The sequence below is a fragment of the Erithacus rubecula genome, assembly GCF_903797595.1.
Source record: "Erithacus rubecula genome assembly, chromosome: 2".
Classification (NCBI taxonomy): domain Eukaryota; kingdom Metazoa; phylum Chordata; class Aves; order Passeriformes; family Muscicapidae; genus Erithacus; species Erithacus rubecula.
Window position 1 is genome coordinate 8,879,256 of NC_136685.1, and position 25,582 is coordinate 8,904,837.

At 39.8% G+C, this 25,582-nt stretch overlaps 1 protein-coding gene across 1 annotated transcript in view; it reads left to right on the forward strand.

The window, feature by feature from the left end:
• The window catches only part of LDAH (lipid droplet associated hydrolase), a 109,782-nt gene extending 85,145 nt beyond the window's left edge, over positions 1–24,637 (forward strand). Inside the window, exons 6-7 of the mRNA XM_079298167.1 lie at positions 9,455–9,537; positions 21,505–24,637. Of these exons, the coding sequence (XP_079154293.1) occupies positions 9,455–9,537; positions 21,505–21,696 (275 nt within the window). The 3' untranslated portion in view covers positions 21,697–24,637. The remainder of the gene's footprint in view (positions 1–9,454; positions 9,538–21,504) is intronic.
• The last annotated feature ends 945 nt before the right edge of the window (positions 24,638–25,582 follow it).

Below are 25,582 nucleotides of genomic sequence, written 5' to 3' on the forward strand. Positions count from 1 at the left end.
TTCAGTCCAAGTACAGGAAATCTCTCTATTCCTTCAAGAATCAAGTATAAGGTTTATCTGTTCTGAGTTAGAAATGTGTTTCTTCCCTGAAATTTGCCCAACTTCCCAAGTTCTAGCATAGATCTCTTGATACCCAGAGAGTCAATGGACAAGAAATTGATTTAGACTATTGTTCTAAAATCTTTAGAAAACAATAATAATAATTCTCGGCATGCATTTCTTAAAAGTTAGGAAATTTTCTATTTCACACATGGTTTGCTTGGCTACACTGTGCTGTATCAGTGTGTTTGAAGTTTAGCTCAATAGATACAGGTATCCATCTAACAACTGACTGCTTGAATTGGTGATTAAGTAACCCAAAGCACTGAAAAGCTTGATTGATTTCAGTCATTATTGTTCTTGAAAACTAATAATTTAGCTGAAGGATATTAAGTCCTTGCTGTGACACTGGGTTAAAGAGCTACCAATGATGTAAAGCACTCTATTCTTTTCTGGATCCTTGATTTGAGTCCAATCAGGGTTCCTCCATCACAAAACCCCTACAAATAAATCAAACACATTTTGGCACAGTTTGTCGTCTCTGCTTAGCAAATATATGAGACTGGACTGACACTGATCCTTAATCACCTTTAATCCATGGAGAGGGAATGATCCTACCAGGGCAGGAAAAAGGTCACTGGCAGGATCATGGGGAGAAGCTAAGTTGGCAGTAAATTTCATAAGCCTGACCTGGGAATAAATGAGAAACTTGCTTTTTCAATTTGTGTATATAAAAGATCTGCATATAAAAAGTTACAGCATTTTAAGAAGGTATTTATCTGTTAAAAGCACAATAAACCTGGGTATTTGTCTGTTAAACTTTGATTCATTTTTAAGCTCTAAGACCATTGTTTATGATAGTTAACTAAAACTAGATTTTTGTGTTATTAAATCTTGGTGACCTGGTTGTGAATTACAAGGGGAATCAGCAACTTGAGATGGAGTAAAACATAATAAAAACACTTGGGGGTTCTACAGCTGTCACCAGGTACCTTGGCCAGTTTCTGTAAGTTTGCAACCCATTTTTTTGCTTGTAAGAAAAAAATCCACATGAAGGAATATTTGCAAAAGCCATGATACATGGAAAAATTTATGTTAGAAGCTTCACTTTCTGTGCTTTGGCTTATCCCACTGACTGAGGCTGACTTGTCGTACATCAGTCCAGTATATGCAAAAGTAGATTTGCATATACAGATTTGAAGGAATGGGATTATACCATGAAAATTAGGAACAAAGCCCACTCACATTTGCTTTAGACTGTTAAACCAGATCAACATATTAAATAAACAAAAATATATTTGCAGCAAAAGCTAAAGAGCTTCTGTACGTTCTTTTCTTAGAAATCCTTGGCTGGTTCAAAGCCAAATTGTTAGGAGCCCATTTCCTAGATAGAAATTGAGAGTGCTGAACTTTTACCTTCCAGGCAAAGGATAAGAAAAAATAATTTTTGTTCCTTACTTCCAAAGTCTTTTCAGGAGAGAACTGCAGCTCATGTATGCTCAGTGGGTAGAAAGATGGGTTCATAAGTTAGATCCTTGTGAGCCAGGATTTAGGATTTCACTCCAGCCCTGATACTGCAAACCATCCTTGCCCAGTAAAAAGCTTTCAGGTCACTGTTTGTGTCTGTGGCTGGAGTTGTGGAGCACTCACACTCATCTCATGAGAATGCCCTCCTCATTTCAGGGTCTGAATATCCAAGTTCCCAAAGGAACCAATGTAAGTGGTGTTCAGCTCATTTACACATCCCATCATAGCTGTGCTGTGGTTCTTCAGATGCTGAATGTCCTCATGGTTTGTCACTGGTGAAGTTCCTCCTTCAGCAGGGAATAACTGACTATCTTTTGGGAGGAAGCTGTACAAGTGCACAACTTCTCATATTGCTCAGGCAACCACTGTGTACACCTTCATTTTACAGCAGGATCAGCTTCTTTCAGTTAAACTAAATATCAGTTAGGGACTGATAGAAGGTACACAAATTTCAAGCTACAGGACAATTCTCATTCTTCAAATATTTAACACTGTCACTTCAAACATTCCTGCTAAAAGCAAAGAGGCAACACATAATATGCACAAGTGTGTGGGTGCAGTATTAGGTCCTCCAAGCCTTTGGTGTTGGCATGACTAAGCCAGTTCAGAGAAAGATTTTAAGTACAACAAGCACAGTTTTCTTACAGAATCATGTCTTGGCTTCAGGTACTTACAGACTAGCCCTTGGCTGTGTTTTTGAGGTTTTCTTCATTAGATGGCTGTGAAGATTTTGTCACTTGATCACTGTGAAACTCAACATTCAAGGTAGTGGTGAGTGATTCTAAGAGAACATGATGGATTTGGCTCTGTAAACTTCATTATTGATAAAAAAATGTATTATTCAAGGATTAATTAATAGACATTTTTACACAATGTTTTTCAACTGCACGTATTTTTAAGACAGTCTACAAAACACACTTCATTGTCATAACAGCCTGAAGCATGTTTTTAAAATGAGAAAACTGAGATTTTGTAATTTGCACAGGGTCTCAGAGGATTTCAGTGATAGTTCAGAAAAATTCCAGACCTCTTGACCTTTCATCCCACAGCCTTATCTTTCACATGTAATGATTTTTCAGAATACTAATTTGTCTTCTGTTACCTTTACTGAACCCTGGATATTTCTCTCTTTGGTGAGTACTGAAAGACAGTGGTAGATGCCAAACAGATTGAAGCTACACACTCACCCTGATCCAGCATGGACACTGAGGTCACAGCTCCAGCAGAGCTTCCACACAGCCCATTAAGGGCATTTCCTACTTTTGCATTTTGAGCCACAGTCCTGCAGTTAGCTGGGTGTGCTTTATTCTGTGCAGTGACTGGTTCTGCAGGTTTGGGTGAAACAGTTCACACAGGAGGTTCAGCATGTGGGCTCTACATTGCATCTTATATTCTACCTGAAGTCATGACAATAAAACCCAGTATTTATTTTTTCTTGGTAATGATTCTGGGGGTCTCTAGAGATTTCCTGCTAAAGCAAGCATTGGCACATGTTGGAAATCTTTCCAGAGACTGTAACACCAGGTAGCAAACACTGACACAGTGATCTCACAGGACAACCTTCCTTTTCAAACCTAGTGAAAGATTTCTGAACCCATTCATTTTTTAAGTGTCAGCTTCTGGTTGTGCCCAGTTCACAGCCTGATTTTCAGAGCTGCTGAAAAGCTCAAAGTAAAAGTCCTTGAGAGCCTTTTGAAATTACTTTCTAATTGGACACAAAAAAGTAAATTCTGAGTTAGTTATTTAGAAAAAGCTGCTTGGCATTCATGAAATAAGGAAACAGAACAAGTTTTTTTGAAAAGGAAAGAACTAAATATTCAAAAAATGCCAAGGTTAGCAGAGTATAGCATTAGGAAATAGCAGAGAGATTTCTCCCTGAACTTGTGACTTAGCTTTTGAGAAAAATAGCTTTTCTGAAGAAGCCCAGATTGACATTCCATAGCAGCAAGAGAGAAGGTTACTGTTCCTGCTTTATAATGGTATATCTTTAAATATAGCTTTCCACAGACATTAAACATCTTACAGTAATGTGGATTAGAGGAAAGCAGTGGATTTAGGACATTTTGACCTTAATAAAAATGTTTAGAGTGTCTCCCATTATTTTCTTCTAACGAAGTTTGGGAAATATGACATACCTGAAACACCTACTAGATAGATGTATGACTGCCTGGAAAATGGGATTCGGGAAGAATTTTGAAACTGGAAGGATGTATCTAGTAGGGTTTTGTAACAGTCTTCTTAGTTCCTTTAGTATTCAGTAGCTGTTAGGGATGTGACCAGTGGAATACAGTGTGTGTGTTTGCTGAGGTTACAGAAAGCACCATGCTAGAATATGCTGCAGATGTGCTGGAGAGGGACAGGATCAAAGTGACCTTCACAAGCTGAGAGAAATGTTGGGGAGCAAGGAAAGGACAATGCTGTCATTCCTTAAAGAGCCAAGTTCTGTGCATAAATTTCTTAGAAGGACTGTAAATTACTGGTTAAGAAATAGTTCCACAAGAAAATATCATGGAAATATTGTGAGTCACAAGTTCATGTGGTTTAATGTGTTGTAAAATGAGGCATGACTCTTGTACAAGGGCTGAAAGAGGTGCAGCTTTGTTGTTGAAGAGAGAGACACACTGGCATGAGATGAAATTCTTTATCAGTAAAATTCAAGAGAGAGATGAGCCACTGGACATATCCACAGGAAACCAAGAAAGAATAGTAGCAGATGTAGAGAATGGTACCTAAAATGTGAGGCTGATGTAAGTATAAGGTATCTGGCTTTTGTAGAAATTTCCCCTAAAGTTAATTGTATGTTTACAATTAGGGCAACACACTTAAAGTGAATGCGTCAAATATGTGTGTGGATCAGCTTCCTGTGGTAGCAAGGTTCATAATTAATTGCATACGACATTAAAAAGTATTTCCTTTTATTGTTTTGTATTTAAATGAGTTGTACTCTAAGAGAGTGTGCCATGAAGTATCAGAATGTGATGGCAACAGATCTTTAATTGTGCTTCTTTGATTGCTTTCCCCACCACTGTCAGTCCTGCAGTGTCCCTCAGGGGTTGTGGCTGTCAGCAGACAGAATGCACATTTCTTCAGGTGTGCTCACATGCTGTGACTTCTGTAGTGGTACTGCAGAATCCTGTATCATCCTCCTCCTTCTGTTCATGAAACTTGGAATATGGTCTGCTTGGACTTTTGAGTTAATGCAGATAGTGAACACCAGTCATGTTAGAGATCTCTGGATTCCAGTTACATTCTTTGCATTGATTTATAAGCTTGTAAAGGAAAAAAGATACTTTGATTTTTTTTTCTGCATGTATCTTGATTTCTTTAATTTGAACATCATTAGTGCATTGATTTTTTTTTTCTCTCTTCTCATCTCTCACATTCTCATTGCCAGTTCCTCACAAACTGGCTAACATTGTGTCCTATGTAAATGCTGTCAGTAAAGTACTATCCATTTACCAGATCATTGAGAAATAAGGTACCCATTTGTTTTAATATCAAACTGGACTAGAATTTTAGGCTTCATTCCACCTCAGTTTAGGAATTTAATTCAGATTAAGGTCTAAAGGTTTTCTCACTGAAAGTAGAGTCATCTTGGAAGTGATTTAATCTATAGGAGAAATTATCAATTTGCCAGGTGTGACTATTTAGAGATTTTAAAACAAAATTTCAAATTGTATTATTTTATTATTATTTATTTAAATTTTATTATTATAAATTTATTATTTTGAAAATTGTGATGAATATAGACCTTTTTTATTGTTATGAGGACCAGATATTCTAAACCTATTTTTTTATTTGCTTCCAAACTCCTTATCATAAAGCCTTTCATTTCACATATTTTAATTCCAGCCAAACTTTATTGTGTCATATGTGAGAGTTTTTAAAAGACCTGTAATTTTTTTGTCATCTGGTTATGTATACTGAAGAATTTTCAGACAAAGTAAAGATAAAGTAAAATCCTATTTTTCTTTGTAAAATCAGTAGCAATTACATGGTATTTTCTACTCCCAAAGCCATAGGACAGGATGATTCTTGTGTACCAATATTGTTATTAACTCAGCAGTTCTCTATTTAGAGTTCTTTCAAACCCTGAAATATATCTTCTAGCCCTGATATATTGTGTTCTCTCTCCACTGTTGCTGCTTCTCAATATCTCACTACTCAAAGAGAAATTGTTCTTGCCAGAAAAAGAATATAGAGAGCAGAAACCTGAATGTATTGAACAAGAAAGTTGGGTGCCATAAAGGAAAGTTATTTATCTTCCAAACAGCATCATTATCTTCTTTAGCTGCTCCCTTAGCCTGTAGAAATTCTGCTGTAGGCCTCTTGTTTCTGATAAACCTAAGGAATATTTTATTGTTTATTTTTAAATCCTTTAATGTTTGTTCTTGGAAACCTACTTCTGCTCTTTGCAATTTCCTCTTACTTAACGCCTGCTGAAGTTTAAGTTCCTGTTTATTGGTTTCCCTAGGATCATGTTTCCAAAATGTGAAGGATTCCTGTTTGGTTGAAATAGACTCTTGAACCTTGCTGTTCATCCGGTTTAGCTTAATCCTGCCTTCCTGGTACCCTTGCTTGCACAGTACCCAAACCTTCAGAGACATTTCCTTTTGAAGTACTGCCCTTATTGCCTTTGCTGTCTTACAGTTTTACTTTTAGTATCTGTGACTAATCTCATTTTACTAGGTGTGTGAATTCCACTTCATTTCTTACAATTTACTGAAAAAAACACACAAGCCACCCAGAACTGAGCAGACCTCACTGAGAACAGGATGTAGGACAGAGGAAGATGGGAAATGGGGAGCAGGCAGTGCTTACTGTTCCCACTGTGTGACTGAACTGGGGGTGGAGAGCAGCCTCAGAGTGCCAGGAGTGTCAGTCAGTTCTGTCAGGCTCTGCTCTGAGGGCTGCTGGTATTGTCATGGCTTCATCCACTGCAGGTACTGCAAGGTGATGCAGAGGCTCTGACTGCCCATGTGCTATCCACTGTGACCTGCTAACAAGAGCTGCATTCTGGGCTGGAGAGTGGAACTCTTGACATACAGACATCCTCATACAGGGCATTTGGTACAAGTAATGTTGCCACAGATACCCTGAGACAACAGGTTCTTGCACTTAGTGCTTTGTGAAATCTAAATCCAGTGAGCCACCTTGGTCAGCTGAAGCACCAGCACTCAGAGTAGCAAGGGCTGCTCTCCACATCCTGCCTTCTGACACAGAGCAGGGCTTTTGGCAAACACCTTCAGTTATAGGTAATAGGTCTGAGCACTAGAGTTACAGAGTGACCATGTTAGAAACAGGACTCAATCTGAAATGAATTACATACCTATGGAGTTCCTCATTATGGACTCACACAGAATGGTTTTGGTTGGAAAGGACCTTAAAGATCATCCAGTTCTAAGTGCCCTGCCATGGATAGGGACACCTTTGTTGTTCAACACTTGTTTTTTCAAAGCCCCCTCCACCTGGCCTTGAACACTTCCAGGAATGGGGCAACCACAGCTTCTCCAGCCAACTTGTGATAGGGTCACCACCCTCACATTCAAGAATTTCTTCCTAATATCCAATCTAAACCTGCCCTCTTTGAGCTTAAGGCCATTGCCTCTTGTCCTGTCACTCCATGCCCTTCTAAGAATTATATCTGTCTCCCTTGCAGCCCCTTTGGATACTGGAAAGTACTATAAAGCCTCCCCAAATCCTTCTCTCATCCTGCTGAACAGACCCAACTCTCTCAACCTGTCCTCACAGGAGAGGTGTTTCAGCCCTCTGGTCAATTTAGTGACTCTCCTCTGGACTTGTTCCAGTTGTCTTTCCTGTCTCTTATTTAAGTTTTTCCTAGATGATTTTTGAAGATGCATTTGAAGATGTGTGTCTTTCCAAAAACAAGGTGTGTGATTCATCAGTTTGGAGCTGGATTGAGAAGACAACAACCAGTGTCAGGATATGAGCTCAGCAATGCTGCAGATGCACAGACCAGCTGCACCACAGGATTGGATGGCTGGGTTGCTAGACATGAAACTGCACAGAGACCCTTTTTCCCAGCAGAGTAGGATGGGACCAGCAAATCTGTTGGATTGTCTGTGACAGCCCTTTCATCTTGTCAAGGAAAGGAAGAACTTGCACGAGCTGCCTTCAATGTTTAATTGAGGAAGGCAGAGCTCTGCAGGTCTATAATAACTGCATCTGCTGGCTCAGAAGTAGACATTACTTTCTAGGATTTTTTTTTTCTTTATTTGAGAGCACTGGCTTTGTCTATTAACATTTGATATTTGATCTCCAGTGCCATCACTCATCTCTCTGGTGGCATTCTGTTTCCTTAGAGCACTGCTGGAATTCAGCCAACCCATGTTTTGGTCACCACCAAAGACCTATGTGATTGCCATTTCCTCCCCTATCTCAGTGTGAGAATGTTTTACTCCTGTCTCAAAGCAGCATCAGATCCAACACTGTCATTAATTACTTGTGCACAAAACTTCATTGGCTTAGGTTTTTAAAATTGTCAGAATCTTCCCATTTCTCCTGTTTTCCAGGAGAGGATTTAGAATCTTAAAATGCTTTCAGTCATTCTGAGACCTAGAAATTTAAGTGCTTTTGGATAATTTAGCCACATTAGTTTTATAGACTGGTGAGAAAGTAGAATATTGTCATTTATTCCCACATACAGGTTATGAATGTCTCTGTGATCAGAGGTCAGGAGAGGCTTGGCCATTTTATTAGCCCAGTAAGCTGACTTGTCCAAAAAAAGAGATAAAAGAAGTGCTAATTCTTTGGCTAGCTTCACATTTCTTCAGTACAGCATGATGATGACAGAAATGGATAGCCCTTATTAAAACACCCTTTGAAGATCCTTTCATATTCTGGAAAGATAATGCATGGAGCAACTCCTGATTCTGCAGTTGAATACATGAAGTTTGTTCTGGCAGCAGAATTCATAATCTGCAGTGCTTGTTCAAAGCCAGGTTTGGGGCTGTATGTTGAGCTTCTGTAGGTTCTGTTGTATGAGAAGTCAGGCTTGGTGGATACAGTGTGATCCTTCTGTGTCAGAATGTTTAAATTGGTGAATATTTAGGCATCCAGACAAACCAATCTACTTCTCAGAAGTGCTTAGTTCCCATTGCTGTTTAACATACAAGGGACATGCCTGAACTCAAGACTTCATAAAATTAATTAGGTGTCTGAATGCTAGACATTTGTGTTTCTGAGACAGTATCTTGCAGACCAACTCAAAATAAATTGCACTAATCTATTTTTAATACTTTACATTCCAGAAAGCTAAATGTTAGACATTTGGTGTCTAGTCCAGTCCTGATTGAATAGGTACCATCAGTTTTATGGAGGACAACCACATATTTGTAGTTGCCATCGTTTTTATTGTTTGTTGCATTGAATGTTTGAATGACTTGCATATTGAGATGTCAATAATTTAATCATCTACTGATTAATAATGCCTTCTTATGTATGTTTTGTATTTAAAGCCCAAAATTGAAAACCCATAGGGGATTTTCATACTGACCTTTACCTTTCTAAAAGCATATAATGAAAGCCAGTCATTAGAGTTCTTTCTCTGGTTAGGAGAGAGAGAGTCACCACCACAGGCTGATCTAGAAGTCTGTATGATAGATGGATAGAGTTACAAAACAAAGATCCTTTGCATTAATTATGGAATTAATTAATTGGAGATGACTTAGTTCAGTCTGTATGCCTTTTTAATCATTTGCTTAGGTGAGATAAACTCTGTTCTTTCTGTCAGTGGCATTCTTTTCCATGGGATTGTCGAGATGATGAGTGCTCTAGCTGCTCTGCTTGTTTGCAGAGTTGTGTCTGTATTGTTCTTTCTAACAGTTTTGCTATGTATTGACATTATTGCCTGTTTCTTTTTCTGCAGCTAACATCTTGTACATGGCAAGCCAAGAAATGATGAAGGTGGTGGAGAGAGACAGTACCACTATAAAGCAAAATTTAAAGAAGGTAACTGTTTAATTCTCAGTTTTCAAAGGAAGGAGGCCCACATGCATGAGATGTTACATCCAGTTATATTTGTGTAAAACCAGAATTTCAGCAGGCCTGATTCTGCTTTTTTATGAGTGTCTTTCCATTAACTTTGGAGAAGCCATTAAAGGGGTCACTGATCCTTAAAATGTGTTGATCCACACCTTTGCAGATGTGGCACTGGTCACTATCAGATGTACCAGCCCTCCTGGTTTGTTTTCCTTGCTGGAGGAGAAGCAGTCTGTGTTCTGGCTGGGCATGAGGTGTGGTTCCCAGTGGGGCCTGCAGTTACTTGGTTCTGATCAGAGGGACTGATGGACCAAATCCTCTGACTTTGCTGCTGGACAGGTCAAGAAGAACATTTATCCTCTGGGGTGTCAGTTATTATCACGGGATTCTGAAAGGCTCAATCTTCCATGGCTTCAAAATGGAACAGAGAGGAGCCAGCAAAATTAGGGCTCCACTGTTTCAGCCATTGGACTGTAGTGTAAGAGAAATTCCTCAGAGGCTGGAGCTACTGCTCTACAGGTGAATTAATTCATTTCAGGGACCTTTCTCACACACTGAGCTTTCTTGTCTGTATGGATTTATTGTTGAAAGAGATTCTGTAAAGTTCTTATCTGGACCAATCACATTTTCCCAGTCACGGTTCAGGGGTTGGCACAGGCCAGGAGCTGTTCTAATTGGAGTTCTGATATGGTCACCCTGTGGTCACCATGTTTTGGAGGCTGAGATAATTAATAGTGTGACCATGGTCAAACAATTCCAGATGGCTTATGAGCCAGAAAACTGTCACATTTAATAAACTTCTATTGAGTTAGCCTCTGTGAGAGTAGATAATCACTATAGCATATTCTACTGTGTCCCCTTCCCTCTGTCCATATTTTTGTATCATCCTTGTCTTTTTGTTTGAAGAATGATTCTAGCCCTTTGCACTGGAAGAGATTTTCCTCAGAGAATGGAGTTTTCTAGGACAGAGGTCCTAGATCTCTCTAAAATTACTCTGTGCCTTTTAAATAGAGATGGTATAAAGTTCATTTCATAAAGCAGTTTTTCTTTTTGTGGCTGAAAATAGACTTATTTTTTATTTAGCCCATTTGCCTTCTCAGCACTTTGAAAGGTATGTTCATATTTTAAAGGAGTTGAAGTAGCACACATTGACAGGGATCCCTGCACTGTACCTGGCATGCCTGGCTTTCCTATTTTTGTTGCAGAGCACTCAAGGTTCTGCAGTTCATGGGGAGTCTCAGTGAAGAGACTGAAGGACTTATCTTGCAGACTGCAAATACTCCCATTGTCTTAAACAAAACTTTCCATGGGTTGATCCAAAACCCAGTGAATTCAAGGAAAATGATTGATTTTATTGACTGAATCACTCCTTTGAGTGTCAGGGAGCTGGAGGGTCTCTCTGTTCCCTGAACCATGAGCCAAGGCTGACCCCACACAGGCAGTGCCCTCTCCAGGCAGGATGCACAGGTCCCTGTGTTGGCCAGGGTACAGAGTGAAGAGTGCAGGAACAGGACTCCAGGTGCTTGTGGGAATGTTAATCACAAGCACACGTGCTTCAAGTTAAGCAGAAATGCTTTGCTGGGTGGGACAGTGGTGGTGGTGACAATCAGCTGCAGCACCAGTGACTTCAGGTGGTCTGTCAGATGCTTCACATTGCAAAAATTCTGATTTCTTGTACTGAATGAAGGCCCATAGCCAACAGTAAGAGTTTGCAGGTGTCCTAGTCTGCTCCATCTGTACTTTTGTTGACTCTGTCAATCTAAGCGTGGCCTTGGCAGGCAGGAACTGTTTCAAACCTGTGTTAACTTTCTTTTATTGATTCTTCTATGTGCTCATAAATGTGTGGCAAACATACTCAAGAAAACAAAAAGCCAACCCAAGCTTATAAGAGTTAGCAAACTGAAGCAAAAGCAGGTCTAAAAGTGAAGTGAATGCTTCTCTTTCTTCATCTTCTAGTAACTTCTGGGAAAGTAAGAATTAAGGGAAAAATTTTCAGTTGGCATCATGTTAAATTTGAAGAGTATTGACAATAAAAATGGGCTTAACATATAAAGGTTGGAAGTTTATAAAAACAGGAACTATAGTCCAAGTTGCTATAGAACTGGCAAGCTGTTACTTCAAAAAATTTATACTCTTTAGTAGTCGCTGTGATCATATGGTAAAAGCCAATCTTAACACCTGACTTTGCCAGCTGCTGTGGAATAGAAAAGTTATTTCTGGATCTTATTTGCATTCTTTGATCTGAAAGAAGAGACAAAAAATTATTCCAATTTTTCCATGTCCAGGTTTAACTATAATTAATACTAGCTAGCAGAAATTTTATCACCGGACTGCAGATTCTTAGTCTAACAAAGTTAATTGCTTGGATTTATGTTGAAAGAATGGGAGCTGAAATATTGTTTGGATAATTAAATGAGGTTTTTCACTTAAAGTCTTTTAAAGACAGGAGTTATGCACATTAAATAGCAGTGGAACTGTATGAGGAGGATGGAGACCTGTCTTCTAACAAAATAATATGTGATAGAGCCTTTGAAATATTGTGTAAAACTGTTTGTCCGGATCAAGCAGTACATGGATGTCCAGGAATTTGAGCTTCATATTGCAGTGACATGGGGGGTTGTGATAAACCAGAAAATCCAAACAAATAAGGTAAGGGATACTGATAAAAGATTTCCTCAGCTGTAGAGGTTAATTATTAGCTGATCATGTCTAAAGCAGCTGAGCTCCCTACGTTCTCTCACTGTAATAACACCAACTCCCTTTCCTAACAGAAGCTGGAGGCAAAGATACTGCTGAACTAGAGGAAGTTTATTGTAATTCCTGCACAAAAGGAAGTGGGTGTAATTCCATGTTCTTAAAAGATGGATCAGCACTGACCATCATGGAGCTTTAACAAATAGATTTTAAAAAACCTAAAAGGCACAGGAAAATGGATATGTTGGGCATTCACTAGCGTGCCTGTAATGGATAATGATATTTCCTCATAGAGATTCTCTACAGCACTTAGCTTTTTAAGTTTGCATCATGCCATGTTCATTGCTCTCTTTTATGACTTATCCTTATTGACTCTTTTTTCTAAGCATATAAACCTGCTATAATAAATATAGCCTTATATAAATCAAGATGATAATTGCATGAAAGGGTAAAACTGGGGTACTTACAGAGGAAATTCTCTTAAAATAATCACCCTTCAGATTTTTTATTTATTGAGATATATATCTGGTTTATTAGTCCATGTGTAATACACAATAGTCCTATTTTGAATTGTAGGATCTGCTCCAAAGCATTTTAAATCCATTGAAGAGCTTCCACAGGCTTCAGGAATTCTTGAATCAGTGAACTTTTGTAGTGGTTCATAATTTTTTAAGATCATAAACCATCTTCTCCAATTCTTAAACCAAAAACATTTTTATGTTCCTTGAGTTTTTTGCCTGTGGGCTGCTTTAGCAGATGCATTGATTGCATAAGGAAAAAGACAGGAAACTCTAAAGTAAAGATATAATGATGAAAAAAGCAGCACCCTGTTGTCTGAGAAGAAAGGTATGAACTGGAAATTTATTGATGTATTAACCTATTTTTACTCAAACTGTGTAAGTTTGTATTGTAGGTGGCTTATAACCACCCATGTATGAACGGTTAAGTGGAGAAGAAATACAGTTTTGAAAAAATTGAATTAATGAAGTCTATGTTTACTACTTTGTGCTTTTTCTAATGGTGTATTTAAAATTTAAAGCAGTGCAATTTTATATCATACCAGTGATACCATAGATGATGTGTTCTCCAAGAGCATCACCTAAACAATGACATGCAGAGATTCAGAAAAAAGGCTGAAGAACGAAGCATTTCCTTTCCACAGAGAAGTGCCGGGCTTTTCTTTTGCAAAATTGTCCTTGCTAGAGAAATTTTTTAAAACTAAGCAACCAAGAACTATTTTGATTCCCTGAAGCAGCTGTTTTGATGTTGCCCAGTGTTTTCATTTGAGTCTCTGTAGACATCTGCAGGGTTGGTAATTATTCCCACTGACAGCAGCATGATCTGAAGATACGTGCTTAAAATAATGCTACAAATACTTTGCCTGCCCACAGCCTGAGTGAGGTGCTTGCCTACAGTTGTGAAAAACCTTCCAAACACTCTTTCTAAATAGGTGCAAAGTGTTCTCTCTAGCCAAGAACACCTCTTTTTTTGGCTGGTCTCACATCCTTTTTGGCCTGCCCTCCCTGGAGGTGCAGAGTTGAAGCCAGGGAAGTTGCACATGTGCTTGGGGATTTTGGTGCCTGTGTCATTTAACCACAAGAACAACCTTCTCTTTGAAGTGCCCAGAATGCCTAATCAGGGATCAGCAGCTTCTCTCCTTGGTGGAAAAGGATCCCAGTGAGCATTTTAAAAAGTCAGTGTACCACAATATACTCTATACCTGTGACATTTAATTCACTCTGTAACTGAGCTCCTGTTACCATCATTGGTGCTGTGTGGTATGCTAGTAAAGAAGTGATGACAAGAATTTCCAAAATTTTTGGGGTGGTTATAAGGTGTGTGCTGCACACAATGAATGAAGAGAGCAATATTTCCCCAGCCCTGTGAAGAAATTTCAAAGTTACCACTGACCCATTATTACCCCTTTATTTCTTACCTCCTACTGTGTATACCACTGGGGAACATTGTCTTTTACACCCAGATGCTGATCCTGCTGTTACAAGAAAGATTTGACTGATTTACCTTACATGAAGTCCCACTAAATGTAGGCATTGTCAGGCTGATACTCAGAGGGGAAAACTGCAGTAAATACAGTTGGAAGAATCTGTCCCAGCAGTAGTACTGCTTAAATAGTGGTTTCAGGTCTGTTTATTTTTATTTTGGTATTTATACAGACTTGACTTCTGACATATTCATGTTCCTGACACATCTAAAAATGTGCCCTCAAAATGCTTTTAAGTCTTTCAGAGTAACATAGATAATATAAATAAGTTAATCACTCAGATTTGTTGATATATCCTGTGCATCCTTTTTAAAAGCACAGTTTTACTTGGCATTGAGTTTGACCCATCATTATCTGTGAGAAAGTGGAATTAAAAGTGGTCTCTCTTGATCTCATGGGCCTTTGTGCAGAGCAGCTGGTAGCATTGATAATAAACTGCATCTGAGTTAAAAGAGAACCCTTTTCCCTTTGTCAATTCACCAAGTCTCAACACTGACAAAGGCATGAAAACTCTGTACATCAGCATCCCTGACACTGGGGAGAGAGAGCACTCACACTCCTGGAGTCACATGCAAAGTAGCCACTACATCAGACCCTGTCATAGGGATTGCATCCTAATTTTTCTGATAGCAAAATGTTTCTCCACCTTCTTTCCAGACAGGGAAGCTGGTTTTATTTATGCTGGTTTTACAGCTCTGCCACCATTATGTTAAATAAACTCACCACAAGCACTTGAACTACCCATTACACCTTCACTACAAGTCCTAGAGGTCAGTATTTAAAAAATACATCGTGGACCCCAGATTGTCAGCTGCCTCTTTTCAAAATGGTGCAGCTGAAAACATTTGGTTTCACACTGCTCTTGGAAAGCTGAGAAAACCCAGTTCTGGTAAAACAAGCTGAGAAGCAAGTCCCCAAGACCTTGCCATCAAACTGGCTGGTCTCAGCCATGGCAGGATCATGAGGGAGAGAGGTGGTATCTCAGAGAACCATATCCCAAAGCATTTAGGGCTTCCTAGGGGGCAATGCCAGCTCTGAATCTCCAGAAGCCAGAGTACAACTGAAGCAAATTTTTGCAAAGTGTGTCCCAAAACAGTCTGTTCCCATGTCGTTTATCCTATTCTTTTGTCAGGATAAGGTGGAGACACTTTCACAATTCCAGAGAAGCTAGGTAATTTTCAATAAACCTTGTTTGAAACTAAAATTAATTCTGGGATAATATCTTTTAAACTAGTTTAAATCCAAGAACAAATAAAACTTCTGGCTGGTTACTGTTGAGAGATGTCACCCAGAGAGAAGCTGCTGGGGCAGTCAGTGAATGCATGGGGGAGTAATACTGATAAAATGTGAATGTATCAGAGACAAGGATTTCAGCAAGGACACTGGTGCAGTCCTGCTATTGCATGTGTCCCAGTCCTTTATATCCACTGAGATCAGTCCTTCACTCTTGGCCATCAGCTGGAGTGGTGCCTGCCCATGTAATAAGATCCTAAAGTTGTTATAACATGTACCAAATTCCCGAGAGATAGGAAAAAAAAAATCAATTAATATGCTTTAACTTTTTTGATTTGTTTTTCAGTGCTAGTCTATGACAGTTGCAGAAGAGGCAGAAATCTCTGTAATTTGTACTTCTGTGTACTGTCATACATACTATAACAAGTGCCAGTGGAGTCAACTTCAGGAAATCTTTATTATTTTCTTAGAAACTCTTTAAAATGTAAACATCCTGTTGATACAAATCTCAGATTCTTCTGATGTTTACTTAGCAGCTTCCATCATTGTGCAGTGTCAGAGTACACATACCATATTACAGGGTACAAGGCTGACAGAGCCCTATTTGGACTTGTGTTTTATTTTACAGAAGCTAAGGCTGAAAATACTTCCGAGTTAATGGTAAATCATCATCTAAGAATACTGCTGTTATTTTAAAGCTACTTGAAGTTTAGAAATTGCATGACTATTTCAAATGCAGCATTGAAATGGCTCTTAAAGACAGTCCATGTCCCCTTCCCTGTGCCCTCAGCAGCAGATCCTGAAGGAGGACATGTTTAGTCACTCAGGGCAAGCAGGATATTGCATCAGGAATCATAAAGTCTTTGTCATGTCCAGTGGTAGCTGCCATTTCCCTTCTGAGTCAGGAATACCTGGAAGTCTCACCATCCAACATTGCAAAAGAATAAAAGATAATCCTCTCACCCTCATGGCAGAAAAGTTTTTAAAAAATGCAAGTATTGGAAAGTTTAAGCCCATAGCAAAAACAGAAAGAACTTCCTATTTATTGTTTTGCAAATCTGTTTATCTTTAAGCTAGCCTAATTATTTTGGGGCCTGACTCATCATTTCTGAATGCTTAGATTGGCAGCAGCTTTCCATTGCTGGTACAGTGGTTGTGCTGACTCAGATGCCTTTACAGCCATCCACCATCCACAGGAAAATATTCACTTTACAGATCCATACAGTGCATGCCAGTGTTCCCTACATTAATGGACATCCCATGTGCCTCTGGTTACACATGGTTTGTTAATTATTCCTGCCTGCCTGCTGCAGTAGCAAAGCTCCTGATGTTAAAATTAAGATGGGAACATGGATTCTGGAAACTTCTCTTTAAATATATCTAAAATTATGCTGTTTATGTATTAGGAAAGAGGGTGACATCTTAAAGTCTGTATATTTTATGTCTGTGTGTGACATGGGCAAAGAGCAGATACATTTTGTTGTTCAAAAGGAGATCCTCAGTTTCATAAATAGCAGTCAAGTAGCTGTCAGGTTTCCTAGGCCCTGTACCAACATCTGGAAAATTTGCATCTTGGTTGCAGTCTTGCTCTTTCTCATAATCCAGTAATAAGGAAGCATTTTGAAAACAATTCTGCAGTTAAAAAACACTTCTGTTAAAGTTTTGGATGTGCAGGCACATGAACAGAATGCACACACCAACACCTGCACATGAAATAAGCAGGCAAAATAACTGCAGCATCAAATCAAGCTCCCCAAATCTTCTGTTTAAAAACTGTTCTTAGTTGGTTATAACAGACCCAAACCTTACTTAGCTGCATATATGACACAAGTGTCAGTCCTACCTTGACTGGTTTTAGTTCAATCTGAAGGTTTCTACAATGTCTACAAATGAAGCTCAGAGGAAATGCATTGTTTTCTCATGGTAGCAATTCCTAGCTTGGAGAGGGAAGCTTCTCATTCCAGTGTAGAGGAGGCACATGCTGATCTAGTAAAGAGCTAGTGAGGGAGCAGGAGACAAGAGAGGAGGAGGAGGAGTCAGGAAGAACCAAAGGCTCTGGTTTTTGGCCAAAGGTAAGTTTCTGGTGCTATATGAGGTGGTGGATTGGAGCTACCCAAGCAAGACCAGCTTTCTGAGTGTGTGATGGAAATGGGGATTCCTGCTGCACATGGAAACACCACAGTACAGTCACCTGTATGTAGATGTTTTTATGGTGAACTGAACCCAGCCCTGCAGACAGGAACAACTGATGCTTGAGGAACAGCTCTGGGAGTAGAAGCTCTAGAAAAAATAGCTAGAGTTGGAGTTGAGACTCAAAATGAGATGGATGACCTAGGAGACTTGTACTTTCCAAGTATTTTGCACTTTCCAAGGCAAGAACGTGGGACTAGAACAAAAGGCAGAAGTAATAGGAATTGGAAATAATGAGATAAGGAGAATAGAACTGAAATAACCAAAGGGGGTGTAGGGCAATCTTTAGGCCAGAAGGGAACAAGATAAAAGAAGTCATACCTATCAAGAGTGGACAAATGATTTGAAAACAAGACCAGTAGCTGGTAAAAGTTCTGCCCTTTTCTGCTTGGAATGGAACCTAAATTTCCAAAATCTTACTGTTCCTGTTCTCAGCAGATGCCATTTACTATATTTGCCTTAAGAACAGAAGCAGAACAATAGAAGGGAATTTGTAGAGATGGATAGTAAGTGGTGAGGACCTGATAGTGGAGATACCTGAGAGGGTTGTTACTTTAGCCAACAGTTGTCTGGTCCCATGGACTAAATGTCCATTGGTGGCTGGGGCTCTTAAAGTGTGATCCTGAAGAGCATCTTTGCTTTAGTTTCAGTTGGAAGGACTGCCTGTGGTCCAAAGTATGGTAAATATGGACAAACTGGACATTTGCTTCAAAAGCACACCAGAGATTTTCAAACTAAATCATTAATTTCTGTTCTGGACTCCTCCAGTGTGTCCAGCAGGAAGGTGTCCCATGCTCCTCCAGCAGAAGCTGACAGTGCTGCTTCTTTCATTTACACCATGACCTTAAGGAACAGAGGCCTAAAGCAGCAAATCTAGAGGTGTTGACACTATTGGCAGTGCTTGTAGGTGCTATATGTGAAATACCTGGGGTTTGGTTTACCTCCTCAAAGCCCAGCAGACTGTGTACACAAGTTCTGCTAAAACCAGTTGCATTACCAAACATTTCACACTTGGCAAGTCCTGGCCCCAATTCAGACACTTTTTATGTAAGTATTCAGCACTGATCTTTCATGAAAACATCCCTTTTCCTTTTTCTTCTTCATTAACCAAAAGAGCTGTGTAATTAAGGAGACAGCAGGATGCAGAACTCCTACCTCATCTGTGGTAGAAGGAGTAAAATGTCTATTGAAATAAAAGTGAATAAGTTCTTGGAAAAGGCACCTAAACTTTAAAGAGAATGGGCTCCTGGTGAAGTCATCAATATTTTTGTAGATAGTCACAGTTTGTTCTATTTTTCTGAATATCTGATTTAAGACATTGAAATGCATATTACAGACAGATAAACAGTGTTTCAGAACACCTGCAAGTGCAGTCCAGGAGTGCTGTCCTTTGAGTATAGTCAATATTGTGTAGTGCTGCACATGCTGGAAAAGCAGCTCAAGGTGTTTCTCTCTACACTACATGCTTTCAAATTAATAAATGTAATTTGACATTAATTTCTGTGCTTCCCCACCTGCAAAATGAAGATAAAAATTTCACTAAGGTGTTGCAAAACTAAATTAATAAATGTGAGCATGTGAATCCTGTAGTAGTGCATGCCAGAGGAATGCAGAGCATAGAGAAAATAAATCCTGTCTGTAAACCATGAAATATGTAGTAAATAAATCCTCAGACCGCACACAGAATTTAAAATGAAAAATACTATCAAATAGCAGCTCATCAGCTGAATGTCATCCTGTCAGTGCATTGAGTGAGTCAAGGATCCTTTGGATCATGCAGTGAAAGATTAAACTGTAATGCAAATATACCAGGGGCAAGCTAAGAATGTGCATAAATCTTCTATTTAGGCATTTTCAAATCTGTGAGTTCTCAAGTTTACAACCCTACCTGGAGAACAGCTCATTTCACAGTCCATGCAGACTAAGCCAAGTATTTTATCCACCTTTGAAAATGTAAATGGCTTTTCATCTTTTTCTATATGATCATGTGATGAGTCTCCATGATTTGCCTTTCAAAAAATCTAACCATTTCAAGGACTATTCCATTAAACTGGAACTGCTCCATTGCTTTTTTCCCCCTCAGTTTCATAATCTTTATTTCTGTGTCTGTTGGTAATGGAGCCCAGGGTTAAACATAATTTGGTCAGATGTTTTCCTTCCAAAAGGCCTGAATTCATCTGGACATTTTATACTGGCTTTTCTGAACAACTTTTGCTAGTGTGATATCTTGTGATTGATTAATTGAAGGCTAAAAGCAAACAACACACCTTGTTTTCAGCAAGTAGTGAGTGACAAAGTAAACCAATAATGTTTGTTAACATGGGATGGTTTATGTTCTATGTTTTGCACATAAGTAGAAATATAACTGGGGTTGGTGTCTGTGAATATGAGATACTGTATTTTGGATACAGCCAATAGTCAATAATGTACAAGATTTGGGCAAACTTCAACTAGAGAAAAGTGAGTTAGACAAAACCTTGTAATAGTTTGTGAAATGCAGACTGGGCTCTTAGCCCACCTCTACTCCAGTGGGTCCGTTTATTTATATTCCACATGGCTACAAAAATGATGGAATTGAAGATATTTGTGATGAAAGGAAAACTTCTTGTCCCCTAATTTATGTTAGCATTGCTCAATTATTCACTGAAGTACAGAAATGAAATATGAAACAAATGTGAATAATGGAATTGGGCCAAGCTGTGTGTGTGATGTGTTGAGCAGTCAGTGTCCTTCTGGTACCTGCATTCAAACATTTTAGTATGAAGAGTGCTCCTCATTAATCTTGTTCCTGTACAGTCTGAAATCCACAGGCTTTTACTCTCCCAGAAAACTATTTTCCCCTCATATAGTTTATAGAAATTGAAAAGCACAGCTATAGCATGCAAAGTCAAGATGAAAATGGGGAGAAGTGATGACCTGGGTAAACGTGACATTCACTGTTTCTAACAGAGAGAAAAGACACTTCCCTGAATATGGTATTTTCCTGGAATTTATGACTTCAGTGTTTAGGTGGGCTCTAGAGCAGGTACCACCTGCTTCATATATGTCATCAGCCAAGGTTATTTGGGCAAGATCAAAACAAAATGGACTTTTGCAAAATTTTAGCTCCATGTTACAACCCAGAAGAAAGTTGTTTGTTGGTCTCTGGGAGGTGCCTGCACTCCACACAGGCAGCACTTGACAAGGATAAGATAGAGAGCTGGGACAGGTCACTGTGGAGAAGGGAAGGCTCCAGGGAGATTTTAGAGCTCCTTCCAGTACCTAAAGGGGGCCTGTAAGAAAAATGGGACAAAATTTTTAGCAAAGCCAGTTGCAATAGGACAAGGGACAGTAGTTTCAAACTGAAAGAGGATCACTTCAGACTAGCCATAAGGAGGAAGTGTTTTTATAATGAGGGTGGTGAGACACTGGCACAGGCTGCCCAGAGAGGTGATGGATGCCCTATCCCTGAAAACCTTTAAGGTCAGGTTGGATGGGAGTTTCAGCTATATGATATAGTGAAAATGTGCCTGGGGCTGGACTCCATGGACAACTTGATGTTTTGAGCTATGATAAGAAATTTACTAAGTCAGCCAAACTTTCACCAGCAGATTTCTGTTTTCAGAGTTAAGTCTATAGTTTTTTCTACAGTTTTACAGGGTGAGGAAAGTGAGTGGCAGAGCATTTAGTTGTTTTCAGACCTAGAAACAAACAAGATATAACCAACAATCTCTATTTCTCACAGTACATCTCAGGATTTGATGCATTACTTATTTCCAAATGACTCTATTCATCGCCGAGTCAGTAACACTGATTATTTGCCATGCTTTTCTTTGTAGCTGATTTTCTACTATGGAACTGGAGACAGCTGGTGTCCACAGCACTACTACGATGAGATCAAGATGGATTTTCCGGACGGGGACATCCGTCTGTGTGAGAAGGGGCTGCGCCACGCCTTCGTGCTGGATGCCAGCAGGGAGATGGCTGCCATGATCACAGACTGGCTGCAGGATGATCTGACCAAGCTATAAGCACTGATTCCATCTTCAACAAGAAAATGATGTAATTATTTTGTGAACGTGTAAATTATTTTTTTTTTTTTGTGAGAGAATCTTGTCTCATTTTTTTCTGTTTATATACATTACAGCTTGTTTTCTATTGAGATTTAGAGAAAGTTAAAGAGAGTCTGGCTGGTCCAAAGTATAATTTTATTGACTCAGTGCTTATGTAGTTTCATCCTGAGTCTTCAGGACTCTGGAAGACTTGGCAAGTGTGGAATATTGTCTGCTGGAGCTCTAGACAATGCTGGTACAACTATACCTGAGCTACTGCCACCCCACTCTCTGCTGGAGAAGTGTTGGAATGTGGGTGGATCCTGGCAATGGATCCTGGCACGCTGTGAAAGGCCTGGCCCTCTCCTCGTGTCTCACCCAACCCTGTTAGCCAGGTGCAGAACAGCCCAAGGCCCTGGACAGCCCTGACATGTCTCCTCTGGGTCAGAGGGGGTTGGTGGTCAGGCTGAGTTGGGGATGAGTTCAGGGTAGGTGTGTAGATCAGGTGTGCAGTTTCTTCAAGTCTCACCAGGGGTTTGAGGAACTGCCAGGACTCCACAGGGTATTAAAAATGCTGTAAGGTATCTGTAGCTGCTCAGCAAGGGAATACATAAGGATCTCTTAGCTGGAACATGGCCAAGTGTTTCATTTTTCAATTGACTGTAGAGAAAGGAAAATACACTGGTAAAAATGCTAGTATTTAAAAGTTAAAATGGATTGCAGAATCCATCTAGGTGGCCTTGCTCTCCTAATGAAGTCCATGAAAACAGTGCTTGCTCAGCAACTCTAAAGAATTAAACCACTTTTGATGCATGTCTAAAGTTCAGTTCTTTGCTCTAAGGACTGAAGTATGAAATTTTCTGCCAAGCCACAAATTAGGTAAGTCCACCATCAGAAAACATCTGTGACTGTGCCACGGCTGCACCGTGACGTGGCATGAACGTTGCTGTTGGGAACCAGACCCTTGCATGGTGCTGACAAGTTCCCTGTTCCTCACATTTGGTGAACCCTTTCCTTTACAGATGGAAAAAAAAAATAGAAAAAAAGCATCCTACCAGTTGTGATAACAAAAGAAGTTACAGGGAATAGCTAGAAATCAAAATATTGCAAGTAAGGGGAACAGAGCCAAGTGTAATCAGGAAAAGCTTTCTAGCCATGAACCTGTGAAATAGTCTCCCTGTGGAGTTCATAAAGACATTTATAAATAAGCAAAACACTACAGAGTATAGTCAGGGGAGGTCTTGCCCTTGCAAACAGATTAATTTAGATGATGCATTGAGTATCTAACTTACATGATTTATTACCAGTTTTGATGTGTGTGAGAATGGTATTGGAGAATGTTCTCTGGGATGCAGAAAGATCAATTAATTGCTTAGTTTTCTTACACAATTATGCACACCCCTTCCACTGCCCTCTAAACCCTCCTTGAACCTTTCACTACTATTTAGAACAACTTGTAATAGAGTTCAGTTCCTGGATATTCTGGACTAGTTTTCAAACCTGCAGACTGACACTGGATTTAAGTGACCTTCTCTGTATCAGAAACTGGTTTAGCTTTTGAGACTAGCCAGTGGATTTTCAAATTACACTGCCACATAATGAAATGGTACTGATGAGTGGGGCAGGAATGTTGGGAGCACAGTTTCAGCAGCATGGGGAGGAGCCAGGCACGTTCAAAGTGAGGGGACTGTGCCCATGCAGCTGATTCTGCTCAGTGAATTCTGCTCATGGAACTTTCCATCTTTTTACAGGTCCATATTCATTCATGATCAAAACAACCCTTGTGCTCACTGTAGCAATCCATGGTTGTATGTGTCTGTGTGATGGCCCCCAGATGTTGGCATCATCCCAGCTGGATGGCCTTGTGGCAGATGCTCCTGCATCTGTTGGCCGAGGTGCTCCCTGGGGCAGAGCCAGGGAGGACGTGCACACACATGGAGATACATTAATGTACACATATATGTACATGTGCACCTGTTTGTATGTCAGCAGGATAAAAACTACAGTTCACTTGGTTGTTTTGGTTTGCACATTGATCTGGTTGAACAGAGCATTTGTTCTTTGAAGTTTGTGGAGTCAGGGAATCGACAAAGACTTTGTGGGAGTTCAGCTGTTGTAGTGGATCTCCTGAGACCAGATGGAATCTTGCATTAACCAAAGATGACAAGCAGCTACTACAGCCTGGATACTGAAGCACCTACAAGATGCAGTTGTTTACAGTGCTTTATGGGTATACTTTGTATGAGGAATTAATTTAGCAATACTTGTACTTGACTTGTGTATGCCTTTTATACAAAAGTTAATCCATTATACTAAATCCTAATTGCATTAAGACCTAAACTGAGATTAGGTCTGGCCAGTAATGACCAGATACCTACTGCAGAAGAATGCCTTACAATTTTCTTAAAAGAATTTTCTCTAGTATTATAAAAACCATATTGATTCAATTGCTACTTTTCTCCTAGAAGCTGTTACTGTAAGGCTAAGATCTGAAAATTTGCCACTCTATTCATTGCTAAAGCACACGGGCCTAGTTTCCACAGCTGTATTTCCTGGGAGGAGCAGATCCCACACAGGGAGAGCCCAGCTCCTCACAAGCCCCTGGTGTTCACTGTCACCCCAGGCAAAGAGTGTCAAAAGTGCTCGTGGTCCAAATGTGCCAATTTACCATGAAAATACAGTGTGTTTTGCCTATTTTAGACTATTTAGGAATTCTTGGAAAACCTATCACAAATGTATTGACTGTAAGCTGTAGCACCTACTCACTGTCATTCACATCTGTGCTTGATTCTCACCACACAAGTATCCCTGCTAGTGCAGTGACTTTGACTCATGTGCAAGTGTTTTGCTAGATTGATACCTTTTATTAAAAGTACACAACTCCAATAACAAAAATAAAGAAATTTATGGTAAAATGTAACTTGATTCTTTGTTTTGGTAACTTGTTTAGTCCCTAGTTCAGCTCCTTTGTTACTTCATGCATACAAAATCTACAGAAATACTTGCCAAACCCCAAATTTCACATGCAGTGCAGACATCTGCCAAGTGCACAGAAAATCCGTGGGTGGTAGGCACCTGACTCGCTTAAGCATTTTTACCCAGAGCTCCTCCAAAATAATCAATCACTTTCCCCTTGCTGCCTCCAGCTCCATGTTTGCTGCTCTGAATGAGCTATAAAGTGTGGGGATCAGTGAGGTTTGTCCCTTCAGGAAGCTGGATGAGTGCTTGCCCAGTGTTTATGGTGAAGAATTTGGAGTTGGACTCCAAGCTAAACACCAGATTCTTGACTCATGGAGACAGATTGCATACATGAGCCACAGCAGATAATCTCCTCTGCAGCTGAGGTCATTTATGTATTTATTTTACAGAAAATGGGTTTACATGTGCATCCACCCCCCATCCCTTTCTTTGGTCTAGCTAATTGCCAGCAAAGACTTTAAACAAGATGTTCAGTGTTATCATTTTAAAGTCACTCAAACTATTACTGGGTTTGGATAAACTCACTAGACCCAAGAGACTTGCTTTACTCTGTGTCACAGGTCATGCTCAGACTCCCAACTACAATAAGTTTCTGAGGCTCTTCACTTGCAGGCAAATGTTCTATTTCCTGGCACATTTACAAAATAAGAATCCAGAGAGCGTTTGTGAGTGACCAGGAACTATTAAAACAGCATCCATTTCTGGAACAGCTGATGGGGGTTGAGCACAAGCAGCAGATCCAGCAGCAACAGCACAAGCAGCTGCCAGCAGCGAGCTGCTCTCAGTAGCATCAGGCAGAGGCTGTGGAGCAGCCCAACACTCGTGCTCAGAAGGGACAGGCAGGGGGGGATTTAATTAAAAACTCTTTCAGAGTGCTTGAGCTGAT